This window comes from Rhopilema esculentum, chromosome 10 (assembly GCF_057945365.1).
Source record: "Rhopilema esculentum isolate cy_ngs chromosome 10, ASM5794536v1, whole genome shotgun sequence".
NCBI lineage: Eukaryota > Metazoa > Cnidaria > Scyphozoa > Rhizostomeae > Rhizostomatidae > Rhopilema > Rhopilema esculentum.
In genome coordinates this window covers 8,295,316-8,307,931 of record NC_142824.1, presented here as the reverse complement: position 1 = coordinate 8,307,931, position 12,616 = coordinate 8,295,316, and the positions used below count along the sequence as shown (strand labels likewise).

At 35.9% G+C, this 12,616-nt stretch overlaps 2 protein-coding genes across 3 annotated transcripts; both read right to left on the bottom strand.

Annotated features, from left to right (window-relative positions):
• Window positions 1–469: 469 nt before the first annotated feature.
• LOC135692134 (uncharacterized) lies at window positions 470–4,838 on the bottom strand. 2 transcript variants are annotated; one of them, XM_089110823.1, is made up of 3 exons: window positions 3,320–4,838; window positions 2,280–2,570; window positions 470–1,520 (listed from the first exon to the last, which is right to left on the bottom strand). In XM_089110823.1, exons 1-3 carry the CDS (start codon window positions 3,621–3,623, stop codon window positions 619–621), a joined length of 1,497 nt encoding a protein of 498 aa, XP_088966949.1. In that variant the 5' UTR covers window positions 3,624–4,838; the 3' UTR covers window positions 470–618. The 2 variants fall into 2 exon arrangements, with proteins under 2 accessions (XP_088966949.1, XP_065066250.2); XM_065210178.2 differs by having other exon boundaries at window positions 2,280–2,555.
• Window positions 4,839–4,981: 143 nt separating this feature from the next.
• On the bottom strand, window positions 4,982–12,371 carry LOC135692169 (proteasome subunit alpha type-3). The gene is made up of 12 exons (XM_065210233.2): window positions 12,219–12,371; window positions 11,324–11,406; window positions 10,380–10,503; window positions 9,925–9,957; window positions 9,638–9,706; window positions 9,420–9,493; window positions 7,730–7,799; window positions 7,058–7,123; window positions 6,714–6,760; window positions 5,840–5,907; window positions 5,476–5,540; window positions 4,982–5,245 (listed from the first exon to the last, which is right to left on the bottom strand). The coding sequence occupies exons 1-12, from the start codon at window positions 12,237–12,239 to the stop codon at window positions 5,204–5,206; spliced, it is 762 nt and encodes a 253-aa protein (XP_065066305.1). The 5' UTR covers window positions 12,240–12,371; the 3' UTR covers window positions 4,982–5,203.
• Between the last annotated feature and the right edge of the window lie 245 nt (window positions 12,372–12,616).

Below are 12,616 nucleotides of genomic sequence, written 5' to 3'. Positions count from 1 at the left end.
TGCCAAAAAAAATTTTGATGGTGAGTGGTTGAGATTTTTGTGAGATGGTGAATGTGCACAAAGAATTTCTTTCCAATGGAAAGAGGCTATACCCAACAGTCCATTGGCAGCTCATATTTAGATGCTTACAGGCAAGTTGAAATAACATTAAATGCTGATTTGACTTAACTCTTGTCACCAGATTTTTACATTTACTTTAACACTTCAAAACTTTTCTGTGAAACTTTCTGCTAATATTTCCATCCAGAAAAATTTCTGGGAACTACGTTCCCAGGTTCCGATACTTTTTCCACCTCTGGTAAAGGCATTGACTCATACGCTAGCGATGAATGTTTCTTATTTACTGTCCATGGAAGGGGGCTTGCTCCTAAAACTCCAATTAGATTCAACCTTAAAAGTTGAATTTTTTTTGCTCTATTGAGAAAACTTTCCTTTTAGAAGATACCAAATATAGTCAATAATGGGCCTGTTTTCTTGTAAGAAGTTTTTGACTTCAAGTAATCACTGCTTTTCTTGATAAATCATATCCACAATGTATGAATTTATATTGATGACTGAAATAAGATTTTGGTTTTAAACACCTATGCTACTACTTTACCTTCATCAGATAAATATTTTTTACAATTTGTTGTGTAATGCTCTACTTCGTATAGCCTTGTCAATTGCTTTAATGCATTCTCTTTGCCAGATAATATCCATTTCTGAAGGGTTGCAAGGATATTTTCTAAATGTGGCCATCTTGACAGCATGCAATTTAAGTTGATTCAGTCTTTCTTTTGGAAGGCCTTTCCCATAAACTTTGCCAGAGCAGTTTCTACCTCTCAGCTCATCTGCACTAAAAACTATAAAAACAAGATTTTTTGCCAGATTTCTCCTTGAAACACTAGATCTGAATGCCTCATCAACCACTGCATCAGGTATTTGTTGACCTGGAAGTAGGCTGCCCCGTTTAAATGTTACTGGCTCTGAAATTGGCTCTGTAAGCAAGCGCGACTGCTGTGTAGGATCTTCTATTTGTGCTGTTATTTGCTCCAATGAACGTGCTACTTGGTCTGTTTCTACTGTAAAACTTGGGCTTTCCTGGACAGGCTCTCTTGGTGTGCTTACTGCATGAATTATATAATCAAGCTTTCTATCAATCTGTGCTAAACTACTGGCTTTATTGTCTAGGCCATGAAGTAGGTTAAGAATTTTTTGACTTTGATTATTATGATTATCCATTTGGTCTTGTGGAGGGGTAGTGTTCTGTTGTTGTACTGCTTGAAAACCTCTTCCTGTATGGTTCAAGGAATTATTCTGAAGAATCTGGGCAGGCATGGTTACTTGTGGGAAAAGACCCCCAGTAAGTGGACTCATCAAATAAGCATTTTGATTGGCAGCATTCCACAAGTTAATTCCTTGGGGATATGATGGAACAGAAGATTGCTTTGGTGCAATGGTTGTCATCTTTGCCACATTTTTTCTTTTTCTGCAATGGTTTTCTTCAGAGTTTAGCATCTTAGACAATGTATTTGCTTTCCCTGTAGAGCAAAATATTTTATATTTTAGATGTTGTAGATCAGTACAGGGAAAAAATTTCATGGGGCCAAATTTAATATGTTTCTTATCTAGAAGAGCAGGATAGAGAATTCTGTAGGAGCTTGCATATTCACCACACCCCCAAAGAATATCAAATTATTGAAATTTTTGAATGAAACAGCTGGCAACAATAGTTTTCTATCTTAACTCTAAATCAGGCTAGCAAGCTTACCCACAATGATCAGGTTTGAACAGAACAAACTGTATGCCGTTAGTCTGAGTATGCACGTTTTGACTTTATCTTTGGGAAAAGCTGCCTTTATCTTGATCTTGAACTTTATCTTGGGAAAAGTTTTGATAATAGGAACTCCCAGAGATTTTGATCTTTTCAGAAATAGAAATCCACTTCAAGGCTTGCTGACAAAATAGATATGAAATATTGAATGCAGGTTGAAAAAAGTTGTGGGAAATCATTTATCATCAGACTGATTTTGACTCTTTGAATTTTCTATTTTTCTGCAAAAACTCAAAGGTCTGTGTGCCACGAAATGTTTACTGACTTGGCTGGATTTGGACTGTGGGCCACATGTTGCTGGCTCTGGTTCTAGTGATACTAGCAATGGTCTTAACATCATCTTCTTCCACAAGGTTGAAAAATGTTTAAAAATCCGGATTTAGTATAAAGAACATAAACTATCCCTGCAATACAGCTTGATTGTTGAGAACCATTAAATGCAGAAATAACAAATATGAGTTTTTACCTTGCCTTTGATCTTCGTTTTCATGATGTTTCTTGTGACCCAATAACTCTTCCAATGTTTGAAAGAAATGTGAACATTTCTTACACTTAAACTGCAACTTCCCTTTATGTAAAAGTATATGACTTTTTAGATTTGATATTTTCTTGAACTTCTTTTTGCAAACTGGGCACTTATGAAAATGGGTCACTGAGACAACTTTTGTAGTGCTTTCTTCCTCTTTGATGTGTGTTGCAGTGCTGCTAAGCTTGTGCAAGGATCCATGCCCAGTACTTGTGCCTGTTGATAAATCACCTATTATTGGCAAAAGCAACATAATGAATACGTTGTGGTGCCTCCTGCTACAGCATGACAGGGAATGGGCATAGCCCTCTACAGATGTTTCAGAATAGATTAAGCCCCACCTTCATCGCATAATTTCATGTTTCAGTGCAACACTCGCCCAATAGCATTATTTTCCATTAGAAAAAATTAAAAACAAACCCACAGTAAATCTTATTCATGTTCAAAATACTAAAATAGGATGTACTTTGACAAAGTAATTCTGCACCTTTGAGAAACCGCTGAAAGGAAGAAATCCCTTTGTTCTGATTTTGGGGTCTGAATAAAAAAATGGTTAGAGTCACAATATTTTCTAAACTTTTTTCTAAGGAAAACGTGGTTTTTTAAGTCGAAATTAGCGGATATTTATCGAGAGTGGGAAGGAATTTGCATCTGATGGTTAGGCTATCCTTTCTTCTTCTGGGCAGTGGCGGGGGGTCCAGGGGGCATGGCGCCATCAGGCCTGGGGTGGTAGCCAAAAGGGGCCCCACACCTAACAACAAAGATAGAAATTGTAAAGAACAAGGGCAAATTGTTTGGCCCGGAGTCCCTAAACCGCTGCTGCTTCTGGGTGCCTGGGGTTCACCATCCCTTGCTTGGCCTCATCCCACTCAATACACACCGACTCTCGTGGGTTTACATGCAATTTACAGCAAATGTTATATTCCCTTTCTCTCCCCTTTTGGTAACTTTGCGATTATCTCTCCAACCAATTTGCTTACCTTGGCTTAAACTTTCTATAGAACCTTCATTGACCAGCGATAAGTGCATCTGATGGGTCGAGTTGTTTTCAGAGACGTTACTGAACCTGCTACCCTCCCGGCTTTGCAAGTCTCCGTGAACTCCATCAACTGTGGAAACACTCCTGTCTTTTGTTGGCAACTCATGACCGGGAAAATGCTGATGCTTAGTAGGCGGGCAGTCACAGTAAGCACATCTAACATTCTTTGCCCAGGGAGTGAACTCCTCACATTCAATGCAAACCAAACATCTTCCTCGCTTGTTTCCTTTGCAGTCGAACGCCATGTTGTTCGTGTGAACGTGGCGTTGTGCTTACTCCTTCCATGCGTCTCTTTCCTAAGCGCGCATTGAACAATAACGACGCGCACTTGCTAAAATGTAGCTGGTATTATATTCACGATGTTTACCGGTACCGTTCGAGATCATCGAAAAGTCGGATAGTTGACTTGATTTTTATGAAAATATGACAAAAAGAGCTCTGTTTTTATCACAACTTTACACGATTCAAAAACGTTAGGTCACTGCCGCCAAAGTAAACATTTCAGTTAAATAATTATAATGCATAAAGGAACCGAACCCCTTTACATCTGAGTTACCCGTTAAAGGGAATCAACTACAGCAGGTCACATGTTTACACTACATAATCTCCTCCCTTTCTGCTTGTGGGAATACACTGGATCAGTAAATTACCAGTTGCTTTCACTGAAATCAATAGAACCTACTTGAGCAACACTTTGAAGTTCAATTCCAAGTTACTGTTTCCATTAGAGGCCCAATGAACCATTAGCAAGACTGGCCATGTTTGGCAACAAACAACTACACCTGTGACCAACACACAAGTTTCGCATTTAAGGTACTAGAAACATAAAGTGCAGCAAATGCTTCATAGATAAAACCGAAAGAGCAAGCCAAAATGATTGTCTTTAATAAAACAGCACACCTCAAAACGGCTTAAACTCGTTGGGGTTGTTTCCTTTGTGAATTCAGAATTCTACAGTCGCTTTTATGTTTCAGGTAACAAAAACACCCACGTTTTGCAACCTAGTGAATTACAAGCCAACAGGCTTAAATTTTTGGAATTGATTCTCATCTAAAAAGAACAAATTTAACCTAAAATGTTGCAATACATTCTTAGTTGCAGGTCGCCCAAATTAAAAACGAACCATCATGCAACAAAAACTCTACCAATCTTTTGCTATTTTCCCATAACAATAAACTAGAAAACTTTAGCCTTAATGCAATGTTTATAAGAGGCTTTGAACATTTAATGTTCCATCTTCATACTGAATTTTTTTGATGTTGATCTAAGAGTATCATTAATTTAAATAAAATTTTGAATCATTTTAAGAACCTTAAATGCTCTTTCTCTGTTCAACCGTCATTAAGGATCTTTACAGATTGAAACTAGAAACCGTAGGTTCAAAGAGAAAAAGTAACTGGGAAAATATGCCTTAATTTGTCATATCAGCAAAAAGAACCGGCAAGCTTGAAAATATATTTGTTACTATTCTTGTTAGCAAGAAAATCTAATTAGATTTATGGAAAAATATGTCGATCTCCGTCTCAAAATCCGTGAGAAATACTAACTTCAGACTCACTTTTCTAGTTAAATTAATAAGAAAACTCAGAATAATGACATGCCGGCAATCAGATCAATGGTAATGCAGGAAACGCTCTACATATTAAATATTTGACGCTTTTGAATAAAAGGCTTTTGAAATGTTTCATAAAACTTCAAATAATATTTTTTACTAAATGGGGATGAAGAAATACATCGCAGTGAACACCTAGGCATCGAATTGTGTCCCCACAGCTTCTTCTGCAAAAACAGTGATTTTTTCAACTTTTGTTGCGTCACCTCAGAACTATAGCTCTTCGTCCGAGTCTGAATCTTCTTCCATCGCCTTCTGCAAAGGAAATTACTTTTTTCAAAACCAGACAATTTAGACTCTCTTTTTAGTCTTTGATACCAATTGATGTTCAACTCTTACTTAGGCAAAAAATTGCTCACCCCAGTTGATGTCAGAAATGCCTTGCGGAGGGGTTTGCCTTTATCATTATTTAAGGTCATTTGATACGGATTAATATATATTTGTTATTTGACCATTATTTAACAAAGTAATTCGTGTTATCATACCTTTGCCAAATCTTCAGCTTCCTGGATCATGGCTTTAGGGACAATCTCATGTTGACCACCAGATGCTACAGATTGTAGATAATAAATTATTGTGACAACAATAGTCTGCTTTTAAATCTCGTTACAGCTAACAGTCATAAAGAGACGATTCTACCAGAGATCAAAAGTTACTTTCCTCCAGCTACGAGAATGGTCGGTATAGCAAGGTTTTCTGCGAATTTTCTCCCTTTAACCATCTTTTGTCTCCAGGAAAAATCTGCTTGAAAAATTTCAATACAACAACTGGAAAATACAATTCTGGCCAACTCTTTTTAGGTAACGTTTAGAAATTAAAAAGCAGACTCCTTTAAATCACGAAACTTACCTTCTCCGACCCAGCTCATCTCTAGCTCAAAGGACTTGTCTTTTACCTCATCGTGGATGATATGAATGCTGCATAAATATATGATAATCAAAGTGTTTTGTTTTACAGTCATGAAAGATAGATTCATTGTAAAATTGAAGATGACTTGCATTGAAACAGAATCACACTTACCTTCACTCTATGTAAATATGTATGTGAGACATTGTATGTTTCTAACCAACAAAAGTATAGTTTTGACTTCAATGTTTCGTAACGAAAAATCCTTTTCACACTTTCATTTAGCTTAGCTTTCTTCACACTTTCTTTTGATGCAACCTAAGCATTATTAGCTCTTCAGAGAAACTTTGGTGGACAGAGAAGGGGGCTTGAAAAATGTCTTAAGTATCACGACGTACAGAATAATTTCACACTCCCTTAAAGATGCATAGGAGTTGAGCAGTATTTAATAAGATCATAATTGTATTGAATGAATGTTAAGAAAGAGCAGTCTCGTTACGATTGCTTGCCTATTCATAGATGTGGAAATAGCCAGATTTATGTTCAGGGATTCTCTATAATGTCAACAGCATTTGATAAAATTAAATTATTTAATTATAGACTAATTTTCAAGTCAAGAAAAGTGCTACAAATAAAAAAATACTACCATTGGGTCGTTTATTACTCAAGCCTTCACGGTGCTGAGCAAAGTTCCAGAAGTGCTTAGCAACTTTGGGAAAAGTAATAAAATAAGAACCATGATTGTTTAGCGGGTACCTGATCAAAACAGAGCTAGCTTTTGCTCAGCTCAAGTTGCAAGGCCTGCAAAAAGTACGTTTTATATGTTTTACTTATTTTGTAATCATATATGTTTTAAATGCTGAAGAAGGTAACATACATCTTTGCAGCAACATTTACAGCTTCTTTGCAGTCATAGTCTGTAACCTAAATTGAAAAGAAAACATTGAAAGTAGTCTATAACTTCCAAAAAAAGAGGACTATTTCTGATAAAATCTTTGCTAAACTAAGATAGTCTTGGTTTTTAGAAAAAGCTTTAGTATGCATGCATCGGCTTGCATTCAGTAAATAACTTTTTATTGTTGACTGTTTCTTTAGCAATGCAAGGATTAGTACAATGCATTCAATCTATTTTACTAGATAAAAGAAAATATCAAATATGACTAAAAAATTCAGCAAAAGCATAAAATTAACTTTAAAAGACTGAAGAGTCATTGGGCCAACCTTCAATTTTTCAATCTCAGTTTGTGCATTTTGTTTTGCCTTTCCAATGGCACAACCCCAGTAACCCTGGAAGAGATGGTAAAAAACTAATTCAATAAAGAAGTCTTTTTAGGCATATGGTTACTCATAGTTGCATTGTGGGAACGAATATTTTTGGGAGTTCTTGAGGTTGCAACTATCTTTTTTCAGGTCTTGATTTCAGAGATTTAAGAAAAAGAATCATTATCCAGGAATACTCTTCACAGTACTATCATAAGCTTTTATAAAAAGTATTTATAACTCTATTACCAAGTTAACCTTTTTAGAAATCAGGGACAATGGGTGGTTAAGTTTCAACTTTGCATTTTGCAACTAAGTTTCCCTATAAATTTTTGCTGCCAAAAATAGCCACTGGTTGGTTACCTTTTGGCCAATAGCCAATGAAAATGTTTCTATCAGTAAGGACAAAATCTAAGTCAAAATTGTATACTTTCTGAATCTTATAATCAGAGGAAAGAGTCTGCACAGGAGAGTCTGCATAGATAATGCACAGGAAAACATGTTTAACTTTCCTTATCCAAATCTTAAAAAGCAACAAAATTTCTGGTACATCTTTTCATTTTAAACAAGTCCATAGCTTCAACATGAGATGAATAATCAATGAAAATGAAACTTAACTTCGAAAAAACTTACATAAAATACACCAGATGGATCTATCATGTACAAGCCAGGTTTACCATGTTCATATGAGCTAAGTAAAATACTAAAAAAGATTGAAACTTGTTGTTAGTAAATTTAAAAATTTATAATGAGAATAACTTTAATAAAGTGCTGTTTAGAACCTGTTTGCCTATTTAACTTAATTAATGGGAATAGATGGGATATTTGAGAAATTTTGCATACTCATTTCCATTTATTAACACCCTCTCCCTAATTATGTATTTCATGCATGATTAACATAATTTTATGCATGATTAACATAATTTCGTCCCAATTTAAACATAATTTCGGAAAATGTAAGAAATTTCAATCTAGTATGACAGGCCTAGCCGTTTGTATTTTTATAGGTGAGCTGTGAATCGCTCCCCTCATTTGCTGAGGCAAGCTAAATCAGTAACACATAGAATATACTTTAAAGACAATCGACAGATGATTTAATAAGCCCCTTTAGTATCTGTCGGTTGCCTTCAATAGCCTCAGTCAGGATTATGCTGTTTTAATTCTTTCAATTTGTATTTGCTTTAACCGTGACTTAGGCACCCCCTTTACTTGAAGTATTTGAAAGAACAGACTCTTTCAGTTTCATGTAAAGCTGGCACAACACAAAAACAACAATTCTCTTGCAAAAAAATCTTTTTGTTGCACAGAATTTGAAAATGGCTTTGAAAAAAAAATTTAAAACAAGCTGAAGTTATACGTCTAGCACTCTTCAGAGAATAAAACGTCAGGACATAGATGGAAAACTCTACGCTGAAATACCCAGTTTTGGATCGAAATAGGCCAATCAGAAAACGCGAGCACATGACTGTTGAGGTTGTCCAATCAGTGCCGCTTTCCTATTGAAAATATTACCAACGGAGTCCTAAGGTGAAATCGAACTCACTTATGTCTAAACAAAAGCGGTTGGTCATGTTTATATAGTAGATAGATTCACAAACTGCTAGATGGAACGATGATCAGGCTTTGCCAATAATGCGAAACATGTCGCCGTTATAGTTTTCACCCAATCTGGGGGTTTTTCAGTAAATGCCGCTGGATAGTGGAATTCCATGTTTTGGTTGTCGTTTTTGATCTGCAAGACAGAGTACCTTGTTCTCTTTGAGGGATTGTTTTGTTTCTATTGCTGGGAGGGACCTGCTGTCTTATTATATCCCCAATCTACAATTTCCTACCAAATTCTTTGACTTTCCTTCCAAAAATATTCCTGTTTTCTTAAGATTGAAAGGTTCTAATCGCTACAAACGTACCTTTCGGTTGACTATCTTTTTCCAAATAGATTGAAGTTTATGCCTATCATAACAAAAACCGCCCAACAAGCAAAAAGTTAATTGCAAAAAATGCAATGACGGGAGAAATTGCTGTTACGAAAATAAACCAATTAACCCTTGTGCGTTTTCATACTTCTCTGAATAGGAAATTTTAGGGGAGCGATTCTTCCTCCATGTTCTGTTTAGGAGAGCAATTCATAGCTCGTCTCAGGTTGCGAGGGGAGCGTGGAGGCGGGCGCAAGCTATCGCTCGCCTCAAACGGCAAGGCCTGTATGACCCCCCATTTTAGGCTTTTCTAAAAAATGCCAACCCCCCTTCTTATTAGACCCCCCTAAAATTAGGAACTTGAGAGTAGGAAGATGATGTCTCAGTGAAATGTATAAATACAAACCTACCTACAACCAAATGGTCTATAAGCACTGTACAGTGTATATAAATGAATATACCCTGCTACCCTTTCAACCAGATACTAAAACAAAAAATACAGTTGTTACTTAAAACATTTTCAAGAAATGTGGGATGAAAGGCCTAATATGTGCATGTGATGCTTTTATGTCACCTTCAGTTACTGGTAATATCTAAATTCTTCAAATAAAAAAGGAATCATATATACCTTAAGAGGAATAGGTGATCCAAAAACAGCCCTGTAATCTGCTGCCTCTTCTCTAGCAATTTTGACAACCTACAAATGCACAACAAAATAAAGTAACTGAAAAGAATTTATATATCTAGGTTAACAAATTTTTGTGGAATGTAGATGATTGCGAAATTCAAGCAAATGCATTAAGTAAGGTTAGGAAAGAGCCAGGTGACCCGAAAAACTTTCATAGGATCTACAAAAGACATCTAAGATAAAGAAGTCTTAAAAAGATTGCACAAAAGAGTAGTCTGAAAATGTACCTGTCTGGCATCAGCTAGAACTCCAGCCACTGCCTATTAAAACAGAAATACATTAAGATTCATTAAAAACAATCTAAGATAACCAAGATATAAAAAAATTACATCGTTGGGTATAGGTTGACTATGAAGAAATGACAGTACTTGAAGTGTTTTTGCGGATTAGCAGGTTCTCATCATTGGTTTCCAACATTAAACAGACACACAACTAAAAAGCTTAAATGCCGCTTTGTGATTGGTCCAATCCAAAAATATGGCAAAGTAGGTAGATATGGTATATGAAGATTGAAAAGTATACATAGCATTTTGGCTCTAGTTATGAGGTGGAGATTCTGGTTTTTACATGGATCATGTTAAATCCATTTGTTAGAAGAAGCATTATCATTCATAAATTGTGAATTCCAATAATTCCAATAATTTGAAAGCATAAAAAGATTATGATAGATGACTGGAAATACCATTCCAACATGCTTATCCACATTAAAAATGCGATGACCAGTCCCAGATTCATGAAGTTTTGAGGTAATGAGTTTTTCAACAGCAAATATAACTCCATCTCTGCATCGTATTGCAATTGCTGTACTGGAAGGCAAAGAATTTATGATTAGTGTAGAAAGATTGTTAAAGTGCCTATGCAGCGCAATTTGGCATTCCAATATTTTTAAAGAAATCTATAGAATTCTTCACCCTTGTTCTTATACAGAAAACAGAATGAGTTGAGGCCTGTTTAGTCACTTATCAGGTTGAATTGTGAAAATTGTGATACTAGCATGAAACTTTGCAATCAGGGGCAGTTTGATGCACTGAGAAAGATATGGATATGGACCCCAACCGAAAATTTCCCCCTTCAATTATTTTTAAGCTGGGGTAATGTGCTCCAAGACTCTCGAGGCGTTATTAATGTTCTTTCAGTCTCACTTTGGTACAATAACATGAAACTCTGAAACAAAAGAAAGTTTGACACACAGAAAAGGATAGGCTATGGATGCAAAATGAAAAATGAACCTATGTGCTATTTCTAGACTTGAATAAAGGATCTTCATGATTTTTTTGGGTGGGGCTCATCATTCAAGATGCCATTGGTGATAAAAAGAAAACTGCTCGTTTGTCATGCCAAATGATATGTAACCAAAGACATGCCTTGAGTTTCAACACACAGGCATACAGTATGCATGCAACTGATCTCTAAATGCATCCTAAATTATTTACAGCTCAGTAGTCAGTTAACACCAGGGTCGATGCTAGAAAAAGTAGGGGGCCAAGACCTCTTTTCCTTTTCACGCTGGTATCAAAATTTGCACAGTTCAAGTTTAATACTGTGCTTAGAGCCAAGACTATGAAACTAAAACTAATTAAGTTAAGATAATTTTCAATTACTTCATAGTATATGAACTGTAAATACCTGCTATTTTCCACTGCTTTCATGGCATACTCTACTTGAAATACTCTGCCATCAGGAGAAAACTGATTTGCTGACAAATCATACTGAAAAGTTAAAAACAACTCGCTATCAGCCTAGTTGAGAATGATAAAAACAATCCAGCAAAAAGTATTGAGTCTAACTTAAAAAGATGGTCAGACTTAAAGCTTGCCTGATATGTTTGTGTGACCCTATAGGGCTTTTTGCTTAAAAATCGTAGCAATACTGATAGTCTGATGCCCTTGTAAATACTACAGAAAATGGGAACAAATTTACCTTGGTTATGAGAAAACTGTTAACTCTATAACAAAATCTGTAGCAGATGCCCTGAGGTGACAACCAGCGTGGAATCTATGCACCTGATGCCAGAGGTATGTACTAACCATTTCCCTGTATTTATATTGTTAAATGTCATGTTTTAGGTATGAGATTTTCATACCTAAATGAGATTTGTTGGCAGTGTCTCAGAAATGATTGACAAAGATCTTTTATAAAAATGTTCCATTTTTCTCTTCCTGTTGGCAATTTCTTGTGGCCATAAATAAGAATATTCACAGGAAACTTTGCAATGGCATAAAACTCAAAAGAAACTTGCTGCGTGTTACTCCAGACGGACAACAAGCATCCAGTGGTTCATATGAGGTTGGGGAAATGGTTTTCATTTGTTTTTCAATTATTTGGGTACATACATAAACTTATGAGTTCTGCAAACAGTTGTACTGCAATAAATTTCCGAGGTCTTTCTCTAAAATGTACTTTTGTCACAGCAGCACACTCCATTCAAATTCATGCCAAGATGGCCGTGCTAATTATATTATCCTTAATTTTTCAAATTTCGAATAAGATTTGACTGAATACAAGCTTAAGATTTACTCACCCCTGTACCGATGGAACTCATTTTAGACAATTTACAAAATGCGTCTGCAGATTTTTGTCTAAAAAGTGCTGACAAAACCAAACCAACCTGAAGATTGGCCTAAAGTCAAAACGAGGATGCCCTGATAATCAGATGAAAATGAGGCAGCTACACTGATCCATAAAGAAGTCTTTTTATAGATTAGTGGGCAGCCTTGTTTGGGGGAGAGGGGTGATAGATTTTCATATACTTAGAAAATGGTGGGAAACTCATTTTTGAATTCCATTTTTATCTGCAAGGTCATAAATAAGAAGACTCAAGTATGGTAAATTTTGGCGTCATTTGATTACTACTGGCTACCAAAATATTATCTTTGCCGAATGAAAACAAAAATGCTTTGAAAAAAGGAAACATTTTAA